Source organism: Tamandua tetradactyla, chromosome X (genome assembly GCF_023851605.1).
Source record: "Tamandua tetradactyla isolate mTamTet1 chromosome X, mTamTet1.pri, whole genome shotgun sequence".
Taxonomy (NCBI): Eukaryota; Metazoa; Chordata; class Mammalia; order Pilosa; family Myrmecophagidae; genus Tamandua; species Tamandua tetradactyla.
In genome coordinates this window covers 24,094,361-24,117,336 of record NC_135353.1, presented here as the reverse complement: position 1 = coordinate 24,117,336, position 22,976 = coordinate 24,094,361, and the positions used below count along the sequence as shown (strand labels likewise).

General features: G+C 38.8%; 1 protein-coding gene across 3 annotated transcripts in view; it reads right to left on the bottom strand.

Moving 5' to 3' along the window:
- LOC143670385 (RNA helicase Mov10l1-like) overlaps positions 1-21,820 on the bottom strand; it is a 43,367-nt gene extending 21,547 nt beyond the window's left edge. For all 3 annotated transcript variants that reach the window (XM_077145148.1, XM_077145146.1, XM_077145147.1), the window contains exons 1-2: positions 21,587-21,820; positions 17,445-17,629 (exon numbers count right to left, since the gene is read on the bottom strand). In XM_077145148.1, the coding sequence (XP_077001263.1) occupies positions 17,445-17,629; positions 21,587-21,692 (291 nt within the window). In that variant the 5' untranslated portion in view covers positions 21,693-21,820. The remainder of the gene's footprint in view (positions 1-17,444; positions 17,630-21,586) is intronic.
- Positions 21,821-22,976: the final 1,156 nt, after the last annotated feature.

Sequence of the window (22,976 nt, the reverse complement as noted above, 5' to 3'; positions counted from 1 at the left end):
AACAACCACTTGAAATCAAGTTGTGATAAATGATATAAAAAAACTTCAACATTGAATTTTGGGCATTCCCAGTATGGGGGAAATTTCAGACAGAGTGAATAGAGGGTTGTTCCTGATGGAAACTTGGTCCATTGAGGTGTATATTCTCTCTTCTCTTGTTTCTTCTTTGAATAGCCTAGAATTTTTAATAGCTTAATTCATGACATATTTCCATTTCTCTCTGATGTCTTTCCAGCTTTCCACACCAACCTCACTGTCATTTCACTTCATTGAGGACTTCAGTCCCAGGCTCCCCTCTCTCCACCACATCTGTCATTATTCAGGCGAATGATCCACAGCCTACTCTGACTTCTCTGTTCGCTGACTTCACTGCCACTAAATGATCACAGCTGAAACTGAACCTTTTCCAAATTCCATATGGAATTCCCCATTCTCCAACCTCTGTAACCGAAAAGTTAGGATTTAAGAGATGATTGTGATTATTGCATTTTTTATAGATATTCCTTTTTTTACTTAATGGTGTATTAGACAGAGGGAAATATCTGAGATCTTTGAATTGTAATCTAGCTTCTCTGATCTCTGATCATGACATGTAGCCCATATCTTAAGCCCTTGTGATTGTAAACACCTTGTGACTAACCTTCACTTATACCCATTTATCCAGTTTTTCAATTTTAGAATCTTGTAATCACTAAAGACAGTGACTAATGGTTATTAATGAAAGGGCCTGGGGCAGCCCAGAACTAAACCACCCCAAGCCTAAATTGATCATGGTAACTGAAACTGGATCTAACCAAAATGGGCCTGCCTGACATATGCAGTAGCTTAGACTTTAACCTATAAGTCACCTACACCTCATTATAATATCAAAAATCATGCCCATCATAACAAGACCACCATTTACATGTATCCTGTAACTAAATTTTTGTATTGAACAAATGCAATTCTATTCTGCTTGGGTGTGTTCTCCTTCAATTTATATAAGCTTATCGATAAAATAAGCTGGTATTATAAGCACATTCTCAAAATTCCTCTTAAAATTGCCTAACTAAATAGGTTAAGTTACATAATCTGAGCAATATACTTGGTGGAAATAACACATGTGAAATATAATAAAAATTTTAATTTGCTAATGCCTATTTAAGAGATCAGTTAGTTTTGTAGGAAATAAAAATGAAATTTTTTATAGCCTTAATTACCTGGATTTCAAAGAATTTGACTTTTGGTTACATGGCCATCTATTCATTCAGTATGTGGAAGAAGTTGAATCTGTGGTAGCTTTCTTAATGTAAATCAGTATATTTTTGTCAGTAAGTGCTGTTTTGAGTGGGAAAGACATAATTCTTAACAGTGAAGAGTTTATATTCTAGTTAGAATACATTTATACCAAGCATAGTGTAAGAGAGCAATAATAAAAAAATAAAAATGCTGAAAGAATTTTCAAAACAGGTAGATAAAACATGACCTCATAGAAAAGATGACAATTGTAAAACCTTTAAATAAGAAAGTAGAATTTGAATAAAGACCTCTGAACTAGTTTTTTTAACCATAATTTAATTTTGCAAACTATCATGTTCCTGATATTATTTAGCACTGAAGAATAATGTTGAAAATTTTTCAGTTTTTTTCTGAATATACATCCCTTAAATATTAAACATACTTCAAAGTTGGAGCTCTTTTGACCTTTGAAACTACTGCCTGATTGAGAAATTTTAAGCATATTATAATGTAATCATTCGTGTGTTGTGAGTTCAAAGTATATAAATGTCTGATTGTATTCCAAATCCAAGCATAAATTTCGTTCTTCTCCCATTATTTTGTAAGATCTCTGTCTCTTCATCTCTTCATGAGTACGGTTACTGGAAAGAAGTATACATATTCAAAGAGCGTTGTGGATTTATCATCAAATTTATTTCTGATCACGTGCAGGTCTGGATAGATAAAAATTATAGGTGAATGGATATGGAAAGTTGCAGAAAATGAGCTTTGTTTGTTATAGTCTTTGTTGTCTACAAGTACTGAATGTATATGGAAAGCAACAGAAAGCTTAAGGAAGTGAATTTTGTTTGTCGTCATTGTTGACTAGAAACCTTGAATAAATATTGAGAGTTGTAAAAAAAAAGCCTATAAAAGCGAATTCTGTCTGACATAGTCAATGCTGGCCCAATTTAACAGTGTAGTTATCATATTTCAAAAAAGAAAGTTTTTATGTCAAACAGTGTATTCATACAAAACTAAAGTTCCATTTTCTCCTTGTTAAAATAATGCAGATTGTTAGTCTGCTCTTAATGTAAAGTTTTAAAAAGGTCTCCTTGACTATTCGAGTGCTCTGCCTAAAAAAGAAACTTTACATCAGAATAATATATATCTAAAAGTTTATGTTCACCTTATCATCCTTTATTTCAGAAGAGAAGTCTCCTCATGTTTAAGAGAAAAACTGTTACAATGAACTTGTTCTTTCATCTTGTAAAGTGTTAAAACAGGTTAACATATGCATAGGTGCTTGGGAAGTATTACAGTGGTGAAAAGGGATTTTCTATCCTGATATTAGCCAAATCTGTATAAGTAAAATGTTGTTCATATATTCAGAAATTGTATAAAAAATTCGTGAAGACTTGACAATATTCTCACTGCCCCTGGTATATCCTGGTATTAATTGGTGTAATGTTAAACAAAGATATGATGTTAGACATAGATTTAGTATTATTCTTTTAAAAAAAGAAGCTATATATTATAGAAACAGCCATTTACTTTTCAATCACACTGCTTTGCTCTAATACTTCTCTTAAAGTATATGTGGTAGGCAACCTTCTGGGCAGATGGCAGACTGGAGTGGAGTGAATTCGCACTTACTCCATGAAACAAGATAGAACACAGGGAGAAAATGTCCAGGACTGCAAGAACAGGAGTATGAGTAGTCTAGGAGGGTATTTAGTCAGTTTTTCAGGGTAGGAGGATCAGGGGAGATCGAATGGGTTGGGTGAGGAGGATCGACACCGGGTGGACTGCGGTGCACCGGGGAGGTGTGATAGGAGAGGAGTGGCCCCCTTCGGTTTCAGCCTGTACACCTGATGGCTGGGGAAACCTCCCCACATGGTTACAGAGGGCAGCACCTGCAAGGAGCCCAAAGGCCAGTGATCCTCCACCACAAGGTGGGCCTCGGGGTAGGGGAGTGGTCACCCAATTGGGTGTAGGACAAACCAGCTCCCAGTTGCAGTATCTGGCAGTCTCACAAGTATGGCAGATCAGCTGATCCACTGATCCCTCATGTGTTGGTCTGCTGCCCAGTCCCTGGCAGAGACCCAGCAAGACAGTTGCCCCTGGCAGAGCAGCAACCTAGCTGAGCATGCTGATCTTGAGTCACCTTGGCCAAGAGGGGCGGGGCTGATGGTGGAGGAGAATTGAGTGCAAGATCTCTTGGCCAGATGTTGTAAGTGCAGGTAGGCTGCCCCAGGCAGGGAGGTGAGAGCGTGAGGGAGGAGATGCTTCACTGTCACCACCAGCTTGGAAGAAGAGGTAAGTGCAAGCAAGCTAACTTCCTATGTGCCTAGGTCTTTATTTTAATTTTATTTTTTTAATATTCCTTTGTATTTCCCCCTTTTAAAACATATTCTTTCTATATATTTATATTAGTAATATAATTGTCCATTACATTAAAAAATCTTATAGACATTTTACATTATTATAGTTTACTCATTTTCAATTTTTTACCCCATATATTATTTTCTATTATTCTACTTAACTTATTTTTAATACTACTATTATTATTTTTCTCTTAAGTTTTCTCTCCCTCTGGTGGAAGCCAGCCTAACTTCACTGGCAGTATATCCTGGGGTTTCTCCTTTTGAATACAGTGCCAACTACTCTTGAGCTGTCTTTTGTTGTGGTTCTTGTTTTCGTTTTTCATAGTTTTATTCTATTATCAGTTTACTTTATTATTATTATGTTTTTTCTCTTTCCTTTTCATGATCATTTTCCTTGTGCATTGGCTGGGAATACTCCTAGGGTCTCCTGCATAGTGGACAGCCATTCTGCCATTGGACTAAACGTTCACCCCAGCCTACCTTATAATAGACCCTTACATTGAACTGTATCTTCGACATGAGATCTAGACCTTGCTTTGGCAGAGAATAACAAACAAACAAAATGGAAAAGGTAACATTTAGCTAAAACTAAGTAAATACAAACCTTTAGAAGCGTGAAGGAAACCAACTGCATAATAACCATACCAAGATAATCAAATGCCTGAACACCAGAGAAAAATCACAAAATACACCAAGATCCAAGCAGAAATGGCCCATTCAAATGACCAAATCAAAATTCCAGAGGGGACACAAAATACAGAATAACTACTCAAGGATATTTATAAAGAAATAAAGGATATCAGGAAAACACAAGGAGAACATAAAGAAGAATTTGGGAAATTAAATAGAAAAATGGCAGCTCTCACAGAAATGAAAGATACAGTAAACCAAATAAAAAATATCCTGGAGACACTTCACAGATTTGAAGAAGCAGAAAGAAGAACAAGTGACATAGAAGATACAGCAGTAGAACTAGACTGCAGAAAAGAACGAATGACAAGAAAGATGAAGAAAAATACAACCGGCTCTTAGGGAAATGATGGAGAATGAGAGGTGCAAAAATATAAGAATTATTGGTGTCCCATAAGGAGAAGAAGAGAGTAAAGGGTTGGGAAAAGTAGTTGAAGATATCATTAGCTAAAACTTCCCTACCCTGATAAAAAACACAAATATGCAAACCAAAGAGGCCGATCGAACTCCAAATAGAATAAATCCTAACAAGCTTGCTCCAAGATACATACTAATCAGATTGTCAGGTGTTGAAGAGGAACAAAAAGTCCTGAAAGGAGCACAAGGAAAGCAATATACCGCATAGAAAGAAAACACATGATACTGCCTTCCACTACACACCAAGCAAGATGGAAGCAAGAGGCAATGGTATGATATTTTAAGATCCTGAATGAGAAAGGCTTGCAACCAAAAATTCTTCATCCAGACAAGTTATCCTTCAAAACTGAGGGAGAGATTAAAATCTTCAAAGAAAAAGAAAGATTGAGAGAACTAGTAAACAAGAGACCAGCCCTGTAAGAAATACGAAAGGGAGCCCTGTCAGCTGATAACAAAAGACAGGAGAGCGAGGTCTGTAGGAGGGCACAGTTAGATTGAAAGTGAAAGGATAGAAAAAGATCTTCTATGCAAGCTATAACCAAAAGAAATCAGGAGTAGCTATAGCAATATCAGGCAAAATAGTGTTGAAAAATAAAGATGTGATAAGAGATAAGAGACAAAGAAGGACACTACATATTAGTAAAAGGGACAATTTGCGAGGCAGAAATAACAATCATAAATGTGTATGCTTCCAATCAAGGAGGTCCCAAGGACATCAGGCACATATTGGAAAAACTGAACAGAGATATAGACTTATCAACAGTAGTAGTGGGAGTATTCAATATACCACTCCTGCTATAAATTGAACAACCACAAAGAGGATCAACAAGGATACAGAGCACCTAAACAATAAGATAAATTAATTAGATCTAATAGACTTATATAGATCATTACATCCCAAAACACCAGGATACACATTCTTCTCTAGTGCACATGGAACATTCTCCAGGATACATCATATAACAGCACATAAACTGAGTTTCTATAAATGTAACAAGATAGAAATTTATTCAAAGCACTTTCTCTCATCACAATGGAATAAAGTTGGAAATTAGAATTACCAAAGAACCAGAGCTTTCACAAATATATGGAGATTACACAATACACTCTCAAATAATCAGTGTGTCAAGGAAGAAATGGCTAGGGAAATCAGTGAATATCTGGAGATGAATGATCATGAGAATAGAACATATCAAAACTTATGGGATATGGCAAAGGCAGTGCTGCTTATTGAAATGTGCTTTGAAAATTATTGCTTTTTCCTTTCTTTTCTTTGTACATACATTTATACGTTACAACTAAAAAAAGAGTTTAAAGCAAAACTGTAGAAGTTATAGTAAATATAAGGTAAAATAAATTCTTGAAACCAAAAATCTGAATACATTTAGTAACATAGCTCACCACTATAGCAAAGCCGATATTTGTAGTAACTTTTAACTTGGTATTTTGAGAATGTATACAGTTTTGATAGTTAATCAAATGGCATTTAAATAGTGTCTAATATTTAGAATTAAAGTAACCCTCTTATCTGCATTTATAGATTTTTTTCCTTGCTTGCTTTAATTTCAAACTGGTTTATGAAAATTGTACGAAGAGGCTTTATGAAGATTCCTTAGATTTTTTAAATATCCCTATGGATAAACTAACCAAATATCCATTTTAGGTGGTTAAGATTCCATGTGTTAATTTTACAAATATGAAATCAGGAAAATATTGAGTAACACAGATCATTTAGGTCATTACTATAGCAATGCAGACATTTGTAAGAACTTTCTACTGTATGTTTTGAGAACATTTAGTTTTGACAGCTGATCAAATGGTATCTAAGTTAGTGTTTAATAAGTAGAATATAAGAACTTTACTATTTGAATATGGAGATTTCTTCCCTGTTGCTTTAATTTTGAATTGGTTTATGAAACTTACTGTGCCAACACAGACTTTATAATAATTATATGGATACTTTACTGAAATATGCCTATGGCTAAGCTAACTAAGACATCCATTGTTGGTGGTTCTAAGTGTATTATTTATTTTCTTAAATTAAAAAAAAAAGGTATATGCACACAAAGTCAGGTATATGGATATGTGGTATGGTTTGAAAAGGTTTCTGTACCCTAGAAAAGCCATGGTTTAGTTCTAATCAACCTTGTGGAAACAACGGTTTCTTCTAATACCAATTCAGTACTGTATGTTGGAAACTTTAATTAGCTTATGACCATAGAGATGTGACTCAAACAAATGTGGGTATTAAACTTCATTAGATGGAGATAGGTCTCCACCCACTCTAAGTGAGTTTTGATTAGTTTACTGGAATGCTATAAAAGAAGAAGCATTTTGGAGAAGGGCTCAGAACGACAGTCACAGAAGCAGAGAGTCCAACAGCCAGCGACCTTCAGAGATGAAGAAGGAAAACACCACATGGGGAACTATATGAAACATGAAGTCTGGAGAGAAAGCCAGTAGATATCCCCATGTTCACTATGTGCCCTTCCAGCTGAGAGAAAAATGCTGAATATCACCAGTCTTCTTGAACCAAGGTATCTTTCCCTGGATGCCTTAGACTGGACATTTCTATAGACTTGTTTTAATTGGGACATTTTCTTGGCCTTAGAACTGCAAACTAGCAACTTATTAAATTCCCCTTTCTAAAAGCTGTTCCATTTCTAGTGTATAGCATTCTGGCAGCTAGCAAATTAGAACAATGTTCATAGCAGCATTAATCATAATAGCTCAAAATTAGAAATATCCCAATATCGAACAATTGATGAATAAATGAAAAATGGTATGTCCTTACCATGGAATATAATTCATCCATAAAAAGGAATGAAGTACTGATACGTGCCACATAGATGAACCTTGAAAATATTATATTTAGTGATAAAAGCCCAACACAAAAGACCACATGTTATATAATTCCATTTATATGAATTACACAGAATAGGTAAATCCACAGACACAGAAATTAGGTTAGTGGTTGACACTGCTAGTGGATTTGAAATTTCTTAATGGTATGGTGAAAATGTTCTGGAATTAGTGGTGATGGCTGAACAATTTTGTGAATATATTAAAAACCAGAGTACATACTCAAAGGCTGAATTGCATGGTATGTGAATATATTTCAATGAAAATATGAGAAAAATAGAGAAAAGAAAAAGTATATGTGGTCAGCTATAGGTGAGTGCTTCAACTGAAACAAGGACAGACCTTCAAAGAGAAGCAGAACAAATATATCAATTATAGTTTATCTGTTACTTAACATAACTATGGTAAATGTGTAAAGGTGAAACAGAACAAAATCTCTGCAATGGTTTGTCAATATAAGACAACTGTTGAATGCTTTTATTTCTGAAAGTAGCTTCATTTAAAAATACTTATGAAAAAACTGAGGCTTAGGGGGCAGGCCACGGTGACTCACCAGACAAGAGTTCTCGCCTGCTATGACAGAGACCCAGGTTCGAATCCTGATGCCTGCCCATGTAAATAAAAAAAAAAAATTGAGGCATATGATGGGCCACGGTGGCTCAGCAGGTAGAGTTTTCACTTGCCATGACAGAGACCTGGGTTCAATTCCTTGTGCCTACCGACGTGAACAAAAAGATAAGAAATTAAGGCTTATGATGGGTCATGGTGGCTCAACAGTCAGAGTTTCCACCTGCCATGAGAGAGACACGTGTCTGATTTCCAGGGCCTGCTCAGGTAAAAAATAAAAATAAAAATAAAAATAATAATAACGCTTACATTGTAAGCGTCCACTGTTACGTCTAAATTCTGAAAAGCTTTGCTCTTTGTATATTCTGGGAATTCCGTGGAACTTTAAGTATCTGTGTGATACTTCAGACTCAGAGTTCGTTCTCCAGCTCTGAAAGTCAGCATTATTCCTTACAACAACTGTTAAAACACTGAAAAAGTAGTCAAACTCCAATTAAAGCTGTAACTGAAACTGACCTGATTAAAACTAAAGTAAATCAATATACTAGGTAAAAAATACATATTTACTGCATTTTAAATCTTTAAGTTTTGTATGAAACCAAAAGAAAAAATGTTTGTTCTGTCCAAAATTTAAATTTTCTATCTAATTGAACCTCTCTTGTCAGTTTATTGAAATGACCTAATTCAGTTTTATTTACTATGAAACCTAGAACGAGGAATAAAATCTGAATATTTTGCTCAAGTTAATGTTATACCCTGATACATTTTGAGCAGAAAATGAAAAAGTATTTTCAAAGTCTCTTGAGGAACTGGAGAAAAGGCAGAACTATTAAACTTCTGTATGTGGGGAATTTCTGATATTTTCCTAAGCTACTGGGGCTCCGTATATAATAAGCCAAGGCCTCAATCATAAGACTTACCCGTATGAAACATATTTACATAATGGCAAAACTGAACCTACTTATTATGAAGGCCTAAAAGTCACCCCCAGTGAACCTCTTCTGTTGCTCAAATGTGATCTCTCTCTAAGCCAAAGTCTGATCTTCCCCCACATGGGACATGTCTGACAGGGAAACAAGCCTGGCCCTGGCACCATGGGACATAACTCCCAGGGATGAGCCTGGCACTGGCATGGTGGGATTAGTTTACCAAAAGGGGAGAAGAAACAGAGTTTCAATGCCTAAAAGATCTCAAATGGAGTTGAGAAGTCATTCTAGAGTTTACTCTTGGGCAGGTTTCAGCCAGATATTACAAATTGCCACAATGTGGCAACACTTAGCCAACAGTGTTCCTGGAAACCCAAAGGAATACCCTGGGCTCCATAAAAGTTTTATTTATTAAGTTTGTATTCAGAGACTTAAAGCCTCCAGATTGTTCCAATGCCAAATAAGCTCTGAAATCCAGAAATACGGGGCCCTCCAAAAACAACAACCAGTTTCATCCCTCTGCCCCTCAATGACAATGCCCCTTTTCAGTCTTAAAGAAGTTAGAAGAGTTGTTGCCCAGCTATCCCTCAAGATTGAGACATAATTATCAAATGAAAGGTGGGAGTTCTAACTGAGAAGTTAGGATTTCAGGCATGATTATGGTTACTGAAGTATTATATAGATATTTCTTTTTTACTTTATGGTATATTAGAGCAGACAGAGAGAAATAGCTGAAATCTTTGAATTCTAATACAGCTATTTTGATCTCCGATATTGATTATACAACATTTATTTTATGCCCTTGTGATTGTAAAAATCTTGTGACTACCGTTCACTTGTACCCATGTATCCAGTTTTTCAATTTTAAAATCTTGTAATCACTAAAGACAGCCCCTAATGTTTATTAATGAAAAGGCCTGGGTCAGCCCATGACTAACATGCCTCACATCCAAAGTTATCTTGATAACTGAAACTGGATCTAACCAAAATGGCCTTGCCTAACATATGCAGTGGCTTAGACTTTAACCGGTAAGTCACCTATACTTCATTGTAATACTAAAAATTTTGTCCATCCTCATATTAAGGCCACCATTTTCTTACATGTGCCCTGTGACTAAGCATGTAATCCATCTGTGCATACTCAATAATTAAATTACCTCTAATTACATCATTTGCGGCTATTGAGCACATTATCCTAAAACCTGCCCATCTTTTAATGCTATAAAACTATCAGAATTACTGTTGTTCAAGTAGACAGATTTTTGGGCCTATAGGCCACCTCATCTCGTGTTACATGCCTAGCAATACATTTTCATTCTTTAAAACCCCTTTGTCAGCTGGGCCACAGTGGCTCAGCAGGCAGTTCTCGCTTGCCATGCTGGGGATGTGGGTTCGATTCCCTGTGCCTGCCCAAGCAAAAAAATAAAATATATAAAAAACAAAACCCTTTGTTACAGGAATTAGTCATTTGATTGCATGGGCAAAAGAATCCACTAGCTTTGTCAGTAACACATCCCATAAGTCTTCTTTATACAGTTGACCAAGGTGGTGGTATAACATGCTCCAGGATTCCATCAACCCAGAATCTTTGAACAACTTATAAAAATTAGTAGAGCCAAATCCCAGAAAATTCTGGAAAATAGTCAAAGGGATGCAATAACTGGGCAAGTGGTGAATTAAGAAAAAGCAGGCAAAATTCCTGGTGCCCTTGCTAGACCATCCCCTACCCCTTCTCTGGTGAAGTGTGGAGCCAGCCTGAGCTCCCACTGTGAGACCTTGGCCCTGGTCCAGAGAAAGCAGAGAACCCCTGTGCACATACTGGGGTGCCCACATGTCAGTACCAATCTTAGATGAAAATTTGACTCAGGTTCCCCATCTGAGAATTTGTCCTGAAAGCAAAGAAGCACTTGTAGAAAGCTAAAGTAGTGAAAGAACAATTCAGCTGAGACAGCTTGGGGCAAATATTACCTGCATTATGTCATGCAACAGAGCACCCAGGAGAGGCAGAATATCTATTTCCAAGGGAGAAGAGGGTGCATTTGAATTCCTGTACACTGGTCATTCCTGATGCCACAAGCAAGTACAAGCCCAGGACAAGAAGCCCACACAGACCTAGGTAAGACAAAGAAGACCCTGCATTTCACATTTGCCTCAGGCTGCTTTTGATAGGAGGGCTGAGCTCCGAAGGAGACCACTACCCACACAGAATGAATTTGCAAAGACTGTGAAAGGTGCTTTTTGCTTTGGTATGTTTGTTTATGTTAGCTCTTGGCATTGAAGAAAATCTCTGTCATATCACTAGCTGCATACACACTTAAGGAACAGATAGTTCAGGGAGTAAATCCCAGAGTGGTCACTTTAAAATATTAGGATGGTGAGTGGGCAACAAAAGATTATAAGATAATCAAAGAAACAGGAAAGAATGGCCCATCCACAGGAATAAAATAAAAATCCAGAAACCATCAAGGAAGAGGACAAGACATTGGGCAGACTAGACAAAGACTTAGAAGACAAAGGAAAACACGGCAAGAGACCTAAAGAATATGAAGAAAATAATGAATGAACAATATGAGAATCTCAATAAAGAGATACAAGTGTTTAAAAACAAAATTTGCAGAAAAAGCGCTACTGGAGGTGAAGACCACAATACTTGAAATGAAAAATTCTCTAAAGCGTTTCAACAGCAGCTTGGAGCTGGTAGATGAAAGAATCAGTGATTTCAACAATGTAAAAGAAATGATTCAGACCGAGGGGCAGAAAGGAAACAGAATTTAAGAGGCGAACTGAACCTAAGGCCTGTGGGACACCATCAAGTGTGCCAATATAGGCACTCTGGAGTTCCCAGAAGTTGAAGAAAGCAAGAAAGGGGCAGAGAGAATATTCCACAAAATAAGGACAGAAAACTTCCTCAATTTAATGAAAGACATGAATATGCACACTCAGGAAGCCCAAAGATTTCCAAACAAGGCGAAAACGGTCAACCCTTGAACTTCACTCTCTTTGACATTCTCAGCTGGCAGCAAAACCCCAAGCTCAGTAAGGTGCACCTATCCAGGTATTCTCCACTTTCGCCCAAGCAATTGAACTCTCCAGCAAAAAATTAAAACCAACGGATTCAGCTGTCTAGGGCAATTTACAAGGGCGGACACAATTCTCACATGAGCACTCAATGCTGCCCAATATTCTTACTCTATTTGCAAGAACTAGTGAATGTTCTTTTCCAAATCTGAGACTATATATATATATATATATATATATATATATATATATATATATACACCTCAATACTATATCACTGTAATTTCATGTTTTTTAATTAAACAAATATTTTATGGTCTTTAATGGAAGAATACACACTGACAAGCAGGCCTTACTTATTGCTTTCCAGAGAAAATGAGGGTCTTGGGACAGGAGCTCCTGTATCAACCTCCTGGCACCTGTTCTGGCTTTCTCTGCATTTTGTCCCAAGAGTGGAGGGACATCCAAGCCCTAACTAAAGGTTTAACCCCAGCTGTGCACAAAATACCATTCTCTCTCTCGCCTTAACTTCTACAGTTACTTTCTACATCAATTTTTCTCTAATGGGTCAACATACTCTAGAAACTCCAAGGTTAAAAAAAAAACACACAAATCAATTTTCCTTGGCTTCATTTGCTCCCCCTCAGCAAAAGATATTGAAGGAATCCTTGAGACTCACTTCCTCACTTCCAATGCCCTCCTCAATCCTCCACTGTTATGTAAATGAGCTAATGATGACCTCTGTGTGTTCCTTCTGCCTGTTGGTTAGTTCTTGACATCAGCCTTGGCCTGTGAGCCAATCCCACACTCCCAAATAAGTTTGCCAGTGTCTGACTCAAATTTTTCCACATCTAATTGCTTTAAAAGTAGTTCGAGTACTTTCTCTCCTCTGGAGTTTTCTGACCCTGCTTTCCTTTCTGGGTGATCCCCTGCATCACAGCCTCTGCAAGGTTCCCTGCTGTGAGGGATTTTCCCCTCTCACACAACCTGTCAAAGCACAGCCCCAATGAATACACTGCGTGTTACTCCCATCTAGTGGTCTTATCTTTTTTCCTTGATTAGCTCTGACATCCCCCAAGGCAAACCATGTACCCACTGCAATCAGGCATTTATTTCAACAGGCCAATGAAATTGCACTTAAGATTACTAGTAACCTCTAGGCTGCCAAATGCAATGCCCAGTTCTTTAAGCTTTCATCACTGAACCTATCAGTGTCACAGGTGGTCGGTCTCTCACTACTTCCTGAAATGTTTTGCCTGGCTTGCATTACCACCCTCTCCTGGAGAGGTTCTTTCTCAGCTTCCTTTGCTAGATCTTCCTCCTCTCGCTGAGCCTCCTCTTTATGTACACACCAGTCCCATGGATGTAAATGCCATCTAAATGCTCATGACTCTGAATTTTACATACGCAGTGAGTTAGGATATGGCTGCCCCATAGGCATCACAAGCTTAACATAGCCTAAATTTAACATGTTCTGAACATCCCACAGGCCAAAAATCAACTCTTCCCCCATCTTCTGAGATTAGAAAATGGTAACTCAATTCACCTAATGGCTTTACGCAAAAACCCTGGGATAACCCACAACACCCTCCCTTTCTTCAAATCCCCATCCAACCCGTCAGGATATCCTATCGATACCATCAAAATTGAATTTTTAGTCAAAACACTTTTCATCACCTCTATTCCTACTACCTAGCCCAAGCCATAAACTTTCTATTTTACCTGCCTGCTTACCTCTTTGCTCACTACCATCCATTCTCCACACAGTAGCCAATGATTATTTTTGCAGGTACTTAATATCTATCTTTTCATCACTTAAAATCTTCTAATGGACCTTCAACTAAACTTCAGGTAAAATCCAAACTCCGTACTCCAATCTACAATCTACAGGGCCATATGTTATCTCTTCCTCTCTGTCCTCATCGCCTGTCACTATCCCTTTACCTTCAGCATCCTAAACTATCTTTCCATCCATCAAACATGCATCGTATAATCTAAACTTGATGAACAACTACATCTTCAGAGACTGAGAGCCTTGACTTGACACAGTCAGACACAGGAGAAGAAGCCATCCAGGTGGACTGAGGAGCAGCACTTAGAGGGCTCTTCTGTGTAGTAAGGTAAAGCTGCAGTGAGGAAGAAACAGGTAAAGCCTGACACTGGACTTCCACACTCCCTGACAAGTGATTTCTGCATATGTGATCAAAGGTAGCTTGGGGTTCATGGAATGTGGTGGGAGGGGAAATCAGACATCAGTGAGATGACCCATGACTGGAAGGGAAGGTAATGAAACAGATAAGGATGCCAAAATGCTTGACTGCAAAAGAAAGGGGAGAGATCAAAAGAAAAAGCAATATTGAAGGCCAGATGTTGCTTTTTCTGAACTCAGATTTGGGCACGTTTAAATGTCGATGGACACTGATCCTTAAAGTGTGAGAACATAAAAAGACAAGAGTGGAAGCACTCAGTAGTGTGAGAAAGGGTTCTGAGAAAGCAATGAGAATGAGCTTCAAACAACAGATGTGGAGCGGCCTTTGTTGCAGGGACACTTTTTCCATTCTAATAGGATGGGAGGAGGAGGCAACAGATGAAGATGTGGGTAGATTTGCGGGGTTTTTTGTTAAACAAACAGCAAGAAAAGACCTAACAAGCTACTAGCTTTGGAAGGAAATGAAAAACTGCATTGGCTTGATAGTTGAATTCTTTATGATTTTCATAGAATACATAATCCTTTTGGTAGGTAGATTCAGTTGTCAACTTGGCCAGGTGAAGGTACCTAGTTCTGTTGCTGCGGACATGAGTCAATGGTATCTGTTGCTCATTACATCTGTAGTCAGCTAAGAGGTGTGGCTGCTGTAATGAACGATGTTTGATTTAATTGGCTGGTGCTTAAATGAGAGAGTGCAATGTAGCACAGCCCAAGCAGCTCAGCATACCTCATCTCTGCACTCGCAGCTCAGCCCAGGCCTTTGGAGATGCAGAAACAAATCACACTGGGGAAAGCTGTTGGAACCCAGAGGCTTGGAGAAAAGGCAGCAGAGATCACCCTGTGCTTTTCCACCTAAGAACGAACCTCACTTGAAAGTCAGCTGCCTTTCCTCTGAAGAGCTAATGAAATAAATCCCCTTTTATTAAAAGCCAATTCGTCTCTGGTGTGTTGTATTCCGCCAGCTAGCAAAGTAGAACAATCCTGATGTTAAATTGTGCAGAAACATTAAAAATGAAGGAATGCACCCAATTCTTTGTATAAATCCATTCTAATAATGTTTGCATAAACTGATAACACTAGCATAAAGAGAGACAACTATAGATCAATTTCATTTATGTGGATGCAAAATTCTTAAATAGAAACAAAGCAAAGAGCTCCAGCAGTACATTAGAAGAATTAAACATCATAACCAAATAGGGATCATTGCCATAAAGTAAGGGTGACTCATGATTGGGAAAAGGATTCGTAGTTTTCTCCATATTGATTGCTCAGAAGAAAAAAGCTATAAGAAGAAAAGAGAACCCACCCCAATGAAGATGCTGCAGTGAGACAATTCAGTGCTCTGTCCCATGCACAGAATCTTTAAACAAACAGCAAGACCGGGTAGAAACAACTTTCGAAAGCTCCAAATAACAGTTAATGCTCTGCAAATGCTAGCTAAACCATAATAATAAAATAAATCTCAAGCATATAAGAAAAGCAACCTGAAGGATTCAGAAAATTTACCATCTACCAAGTTATATAACAAAATTCAACACTGTCCTATATAGGAAGCAAAATTTAAAATTTAAATAACGTAAAGAAAAGTATACATAATGGAACATAATATTTAAATTCCCGAAAAAGAAAACATACAGAATCTATTAAACGTAAACAATGCCACAATTTCAGAAGCATGTAAGAGGCGAGACCTGTTTTGTTGGTGAAAAGATCATTATAGATATATCACCTCTTCTTGAAATAAATCTATACCCTCCATGTCATTCTAATTAAAATTCTCAACAATTATTCTTGTTGTTTTTAATACTGGGAGTTGGTGAGCTACATAGAATGATTTTAAAATTTATGCAGAAAAGCCACTGGGTAGGAATCTCCAGGAAGACTCCAAAAAATAATAAACAAAACATTTGCCAGGAAAACTAGGCTACTAAAACACTGAAATTGTTACAATGCCTTGACAATTCAAATCACTTGATCATACCAACAAGTTAAGACAAAACAATCCAATGAACAAAATAGGATGTTCCAACAGTTTCAAATGCCTATGGAGATGTAGTGTATGATAGAAGTGGCATTTCAACTCAGCAAGGAAATTACTTAGTTCTTTAAATATTTACTAATTCAATTAAAGGTATGGGAACAAGGTAATAGCCATTAGCAAAACAAGATCTGGATGCTTCCCTCAGTCTCTATGGCTAAATCAATTCGAGGCAAGATAATATTTAAACATAAAGAAACAAACTTTCAGAGGAGAACATTTGTGAATACTTATGCATATTAAAGAGTGAAATAAGTCTCTGTGAGGAGTTTTACCCAAAGCAAAAGATTCACGGAGAAGATGGACACATTTACATTATATAGAATTTGAACTCTGTAAAAAAAGTTCAAAGAAAGTCTTAGAGGAAATAGTGGCAAAACCTTCATATGATAATTTTCCTCACGAAGTTCAGATTTTCCTAACATACAGACAATTCTAATGACCCTAATACAAAAAATAGCTCTAAGGAAAGAAAAGTTGCTCAACTCTACTAATACTTAAAGAAATGCGAAGTAAATTTTTGAGGATGCTTTTCACATCTCAGATAAGCAAATATATTAAAGATTGATAATATTTCTGTCCTTGCCAATACTAATAGACAGTGTCATACCTGCCGCTGAAGTATAAATTTAGTACAATACAGCTGAAAGATAACTCGATGAAACCCATTAAAATAGTAAATACCTGGACTGAGGTTATGGTTGTATGACTCTGTGAATTTATTTTTAAATTCATTTCATTAAAGAGTTCACTGAACACTTAAAAAGGGAAAACTTTATAGATTTTATAATGCTATATAAAGAATGTACCACCTTCGACCTAGCAATTCTACTTTTATAAATGCATAGTACAGAAAATGGTTTCTTACCTGGCAAAAGGAATTTGTAGAATAGTACAGAGTCAAGAATTATCCTTGTCAATCATATTTGATATGCTAGAAGAATATATAATGTGTATTTTATAAACAGTACCACCCCAAAGGTAACACCAAAAGAACCACACAATCATGTGAGTGGGAATTCAAATTACACAAATTAACACCAACTATACCAGGTCAACTTAGGTTGAATAAGTAGAAGCAAGCTTGGAAGCCTGCTAGAAACTGACTGTCCCCAAATTCATGCAAATCTTACTTTGACTGCTTTCAATCCACGAGATGCTTTATCTTCCTCCACAACCGCGATCACTTTTTGTCCAACTTTCAGAAGCACATTGCCAGTCACAATATCACATCTAAAGTAGATCCATTCATTAATCAAGCCATATTCACTATAGAGCCTTGTCACAATCCCGTGTACAGTTTTCAACTTGGTGTCACCTATGAGATAGATAAACAAAAGGTCGCATTCATCAATCTCTAAAGCAAACACACACTACAAATGAGCCCTACCAGAGGAAGACATTGCAGACAATGATCCAAATCTAGAAAGATAATGGGATTATCAGTAGAACATAGTGGTTAAGCATGCTGGATTCTAGAGGCAAAAGACCCGGATTCCAGTCCTGGCTCCACAGTTCTCTGGGTAACGAGTGGCCACAGGCAGTGGAGTGCCGTGGTTAAGAACACTGAGCCTGGAGCCAGGCTGCCTGGTTCTGAATCACAGCTCTTCCAATTATCAAACGTATACCCTCCCCACATTTCTTAACCTCTCTGACATTTTTTCATCTGTAAAACCAGGACAACAGCCATGTTTGCTTAATAGGTTTGAAATGAGAATTATCTGACACATTCATGTAAAGTCATAGAACTGCTAGTTCCTCACACAGATCAAGATTAAATGTTAGTTGTTCGCAATGAATGGAGGTGGCCTAAGGGTACAACATCTGTGGAAAGGAAGGGGGAACTGTGGTATATACATACAATGGACAATTGAGCAGCTGCAAGAAGGAATGAAGTTGTGAGGCATCCAACTAAGTGAATGAACCTTAAGGGACAGTCTTTTGAAAGAAATGTCAGAAACAAAAAGACAAATATTATCATGCCTCACTCATATGGACTATCTATAATATACAATCTCAGTGAACTGAAGTGGAGAGCACGGGTTATCAGCTTGGGGCCTACTATAAAGGGTCCTTGATTGTAAGCTCTTACAGCACTCATATATACCCAGGAGTTGTTACTAAATTCTGAGATAATGAGCTGTTTGTATATAACCTAGTCGGTCCCAGAAATTCATGTATTTATGGGACACCTGGGACTCAGAGTTCTGAAGCTATGGAAGTCATGAATTATCCCATACAGGAATTGTTAAGAAAGTTCAAAAAAAGGAATCAGACTTCAAGTAGAGATATGAATGAAGCTGATGTGGATAGGACTAAAGCAAATCAGAATACAGGGTAAAGGATGATACGGTCCATAGTTTTAAACTCATCCTTTATGTGAAAACAAAGGGATAGACGTTTATTTGGGGCAAAATTTATATTTTGGTTAGCGTATTATCTAATTTAACTTGTACATTCAGTTTAATGGAACACCATAAGTACAGGGAAACTTGCTAGGGTGTGAGATATTTTTGGTTTGTCCTGGTTGGTGTGATGCCCCAATATATCCCAGAGCAATTTCAGCAACGAGGAAAAACATATGCAGGGCCGGGCCATGGTGACTCAGTGGCAGAGTTCTCACCTGCCCAGCTGGCAACTCGGATTCGATTCCTGGTGCAAGCATATACAACAAGTACGCAAAAAATATTTGCAAAGTCCATTTTGGAGACTGGGGAGAAAGGAGGAAATATTCAACTTCCCCATTTAGGGAATTCGTCCTATTCTCACACACTGTGGGGACAATAAATTCAATAGGGCAAGCCCACAATCTTGGAGGTTTACCGTATGAAACCTATACCTGCCAAGGATAAGGCAAGCATATTTCAAATTATGCCTACAAGTCACCACAAGAAAACCTCTTTTTTTGCTCAGATGTCACCTCTCTCTCTAAGTCAACTTGGCAGGTGAACTCACTGCCCTCCCCACTACATGGGATATAACTCCCAGCAGTAGAAATCTCCCTGCAACGTGGGACAGAATGCCTGGGATGAGCTGGGACTTGGCATCATGGGATTGAGAAAGTCTTCTTGATCAAAACTGGAAAGAGAAATGCAGCAAAATGAAGTTTCAGTGGCTGAGAGATTTCAAAAAAAATCCAGAGGTTATCCTGGAGGTTATTCTTATGTATTATGCAAATATTTCTTTTTAGTTTATGATGTATTGGAGTGGCTGAAGGGGAGAACATGAAACTGATGAGCTCTGTTCCAGTAACCTAGTTTCTTGAAAAAGATTGTATGACACAGCTATTAACATATGACTACTCTATGATTATGAAAACCTTGTGTCTGATGCTCCTTTTATCCAGGTATGGACAGATGAGTAAAACAATATGGATAAAAATTAAATAAATAATAGAGGGGACAAGGGGTAAAATACATTGGATAGATGGAAATACTAGTTATCAATGAGAGGGAGGGGTATGGGGTGTATGGCCTTTTTCTTTTTATTTCTTTTTCTGTAGTGATGCAAAGTTCTAAAATGACCATAGTGACAAACACACAACTATGTGATGATATTGTAAGTCACCATTTATGGACTGTATAGGTGTGAAGCTTTCTCAATAAAAATATTAAAACAACACAAGTAAAAATGGTAGTTGTTGTTATCATAACTGCATCTAGAGAGGCTTTAACCATCCATAATTGTCATCTAACATCATCATGATCATCAACGGCATCAGCAGCAACATCTGGAAATTCTTAAACATCTCACCACCAAAGCCTAAAAGATTTCGGGCCTTAAATCTAGTGCAAATGTGCATCTGAATCACCTGGAGGAAGTGTGGCATTTTCCTCTGTTTTCTGAACTACCACTGTTAGCAAGCAACAGATCGGGATTGGAAAGCTGATAGTCTGCCTGTAGAGTCCACACTCTGAACCTCAACATCACAGCCACCACCTCCAAAACAGGAAGTTCTGGATTGACTGGATTGACTGGATGGCTGGGAGGAATCTTGATTATACCACATTACAGAATCATGAGCCAAGAAAATCCTAACAAAATGAAACAATGGGTCAAATCTGTTTCTTTAAATCATATTGAAGAAAGTAGAAGTGACAATGAAGACAACTGCCACTCATGCACATAAAAACCTGTCAAAGGTGTGGCCCCATTGGTAAAAGTAATGCTCATTAGTGGATTCTACACTAAGAGATTTCAGCTCAAACTTAAGGAATAGCATTTAAGTCAAAGATGTGCTAAGTCTCAGCCACCTTGGAGGGGCTTCGGGAACTGGCAGAGAAGCTGCAGGGAGATTCAAGCAACTGGAAGGCAGACTTCCCTGCAGAGAGAGTAATGTTGATAAGGGAGGAAGCGCCTCTTCCAAAGTTCCACACTAAGGAGCTGTGACTCTCATGGGAGAGCTGGCATCCAGAGGCTGGGGGATAGCAGAGGGTAAGAACATGGCTGCTGGACCTGACGGTAAGGCATGAATTCTGCTCAGGCACATACTAGCATGAGGTAGTACCAGCCACACACGACTCTCGCTCACCCGTCAGTGTCTCCCTGGTTCGGCTGTAAAATGAACTTCACAATACTACCACATCCCTCATGAGCTCTATTGTGAGGATTATATGACACAAAAGCTCATAAGGCTCTAAGTCCAACGTTTGGCACATCCAAACACCCAACACATGTAAGACATCCGTGTTATTCAGACGAGGCATACGATCCAGTCAACAAAACCCTGTCACGTTTTGAAAGACTTCCACCAACTAAATGCATGCCTTCACAAACAGCCACTGAGCATCCACTCAATGCCAGACTCTGGGCTGGGTACAGGACACAAAAGTGACAAGGTAAATGCACAGCCCCAGCCCTATTATATGTGACTGAAAACTTGTGATAACGGGACCACTTGCCTTCAAATCCTGCCCATTTCAGAACAAAATCAAATTAACTTTCAAATCAGGGCAATTTGCCACTACTGGAAATATAAAAAGGAACCTTTTACACAGCCAACCACTGGGCATGTGCACAAGCTCTAAAGGCATCTGGGGAAATGTAGACGTGGGGCAAAGCGATCCACCCCCAAGACGTTTCTTCCAACACCATCATTTTGGAGGTGAGAATTTGTGGTGTGGCTGACATAAGACCAGCTCTTGAGGACTCAGAGAACTACGGACGCCCCCTACCCCAGTACCACAGTACAGCACACCGTGGTCACGCAGCGCCCTTCCAGACCCTAGAGGCCTTGGATGGGGGGGCAGGGAGCGGCGCCCCTGTAGGTGGGTACCTTTCTGCTTGCAGCCCTCCTCCATACTGTCTGCCCTCCTCCAGAAGTTCAGAGCCTTGGCAATGAGTTGAAACATGGTACAGGAGTCAGCCGGCTGAGGTACCATTCGACACCCACCACGAGGTCCTTCCGTCTTCAGGCTTCTGCTTCCGTTCCACGCTCCAATCACGGCAGCCACTCAGGAGCCACGCCTCCTTCTCTGTGTGCACCAATCACTAGTCAGAGGCCCTCACATCCAGCCCGGTAACTGCCGGTTTGCATTTGTGCCCGCCTCCTTACATAATCTACCCAATGGGAGCGCAGCGAGCTAAGGATTGCGGCCATTAAAATATGGGCTAGTGGGTGGGAATTCGTGACTCCTCCCACCAAAAGTGCATTGGAAAGCCAAGCAGTTCTTAGAAGCGACTCCAAAGATTGGGGGAGAGAGTAGGGTCATCTGTGGACTTCTTCAGGGAGCATCTGGAGTGTGGCTTTGAAGGTGGGGCAGCCACCTGCCTTGAGATGGGAGGCTGGGCCTGGTTGTGGCTCCCAAGTGTCCAACACATATTCCTCTGCTTCTGGGGCCTTTTCTGTCCCTTTGCCTGGGGTCGCGCTCCTCCCCTGCACAGAGGGTTCAGTTGTCAGCTCTAGGCATGGGATTTCAGTGAAGTGTTAGATGCTGCCATAGATCTTGTTGAAAAGCCAAGCTTTCACATCCATTGGCCTCAAAACACAGGCCGATTGTTCTTAGGAAAGATACGTGGAACTACTAAGGTGTAAAAAGCTTGATATATGCAGCCTACTCACAAATGTTCAGACGATACATAGAATGATGTAATGAATATGGCAAAGTGTTCAAATTTGAAAAATCTGGGTAGAGTGTATACAGTAGGACCTCATTTTACACTGACTCAATGCACAAATTCAGGTCCATGCAAAGGGAAATAAAAAAAAAAAATAAGGCAGAAAGAGAATTAAAAGTTTTAAAAAATATTTCTATGGTTCATATTGTTACAAGAGTGATAATATAGCTTATTTATTTAAAAATGCACCCTGGTGCTGTGAGGCTAGATAAGTTGGGGCGAGGAGAGCTGAGGCGGGCCGTGTATGCACCGTCACCACATCCCTGCTGGGCCCGCGGCTCGGTGAAGTCCAGAGCCGGGATTTAGACCGTCAGGCCCTGAGGTGGGGGAAGCATCTTCAGGATCCCTGCTGAGAGTGAGTGACTTGTTTTGGTCCTCCGATGAGCTCTTCTCAATTCACTCGGGGGCCAGTTTGTACTGCTACCTAGAATTACTCTTTCCTCTGTCTGTGGTCACTTTCAAGGCTTTTAGAGGAGTCACCAAAACCCATGTACAATGATGGGGTCAGAGACCCAGGAAAGCTGGGCAGAGACTGACTTTTCCTACAA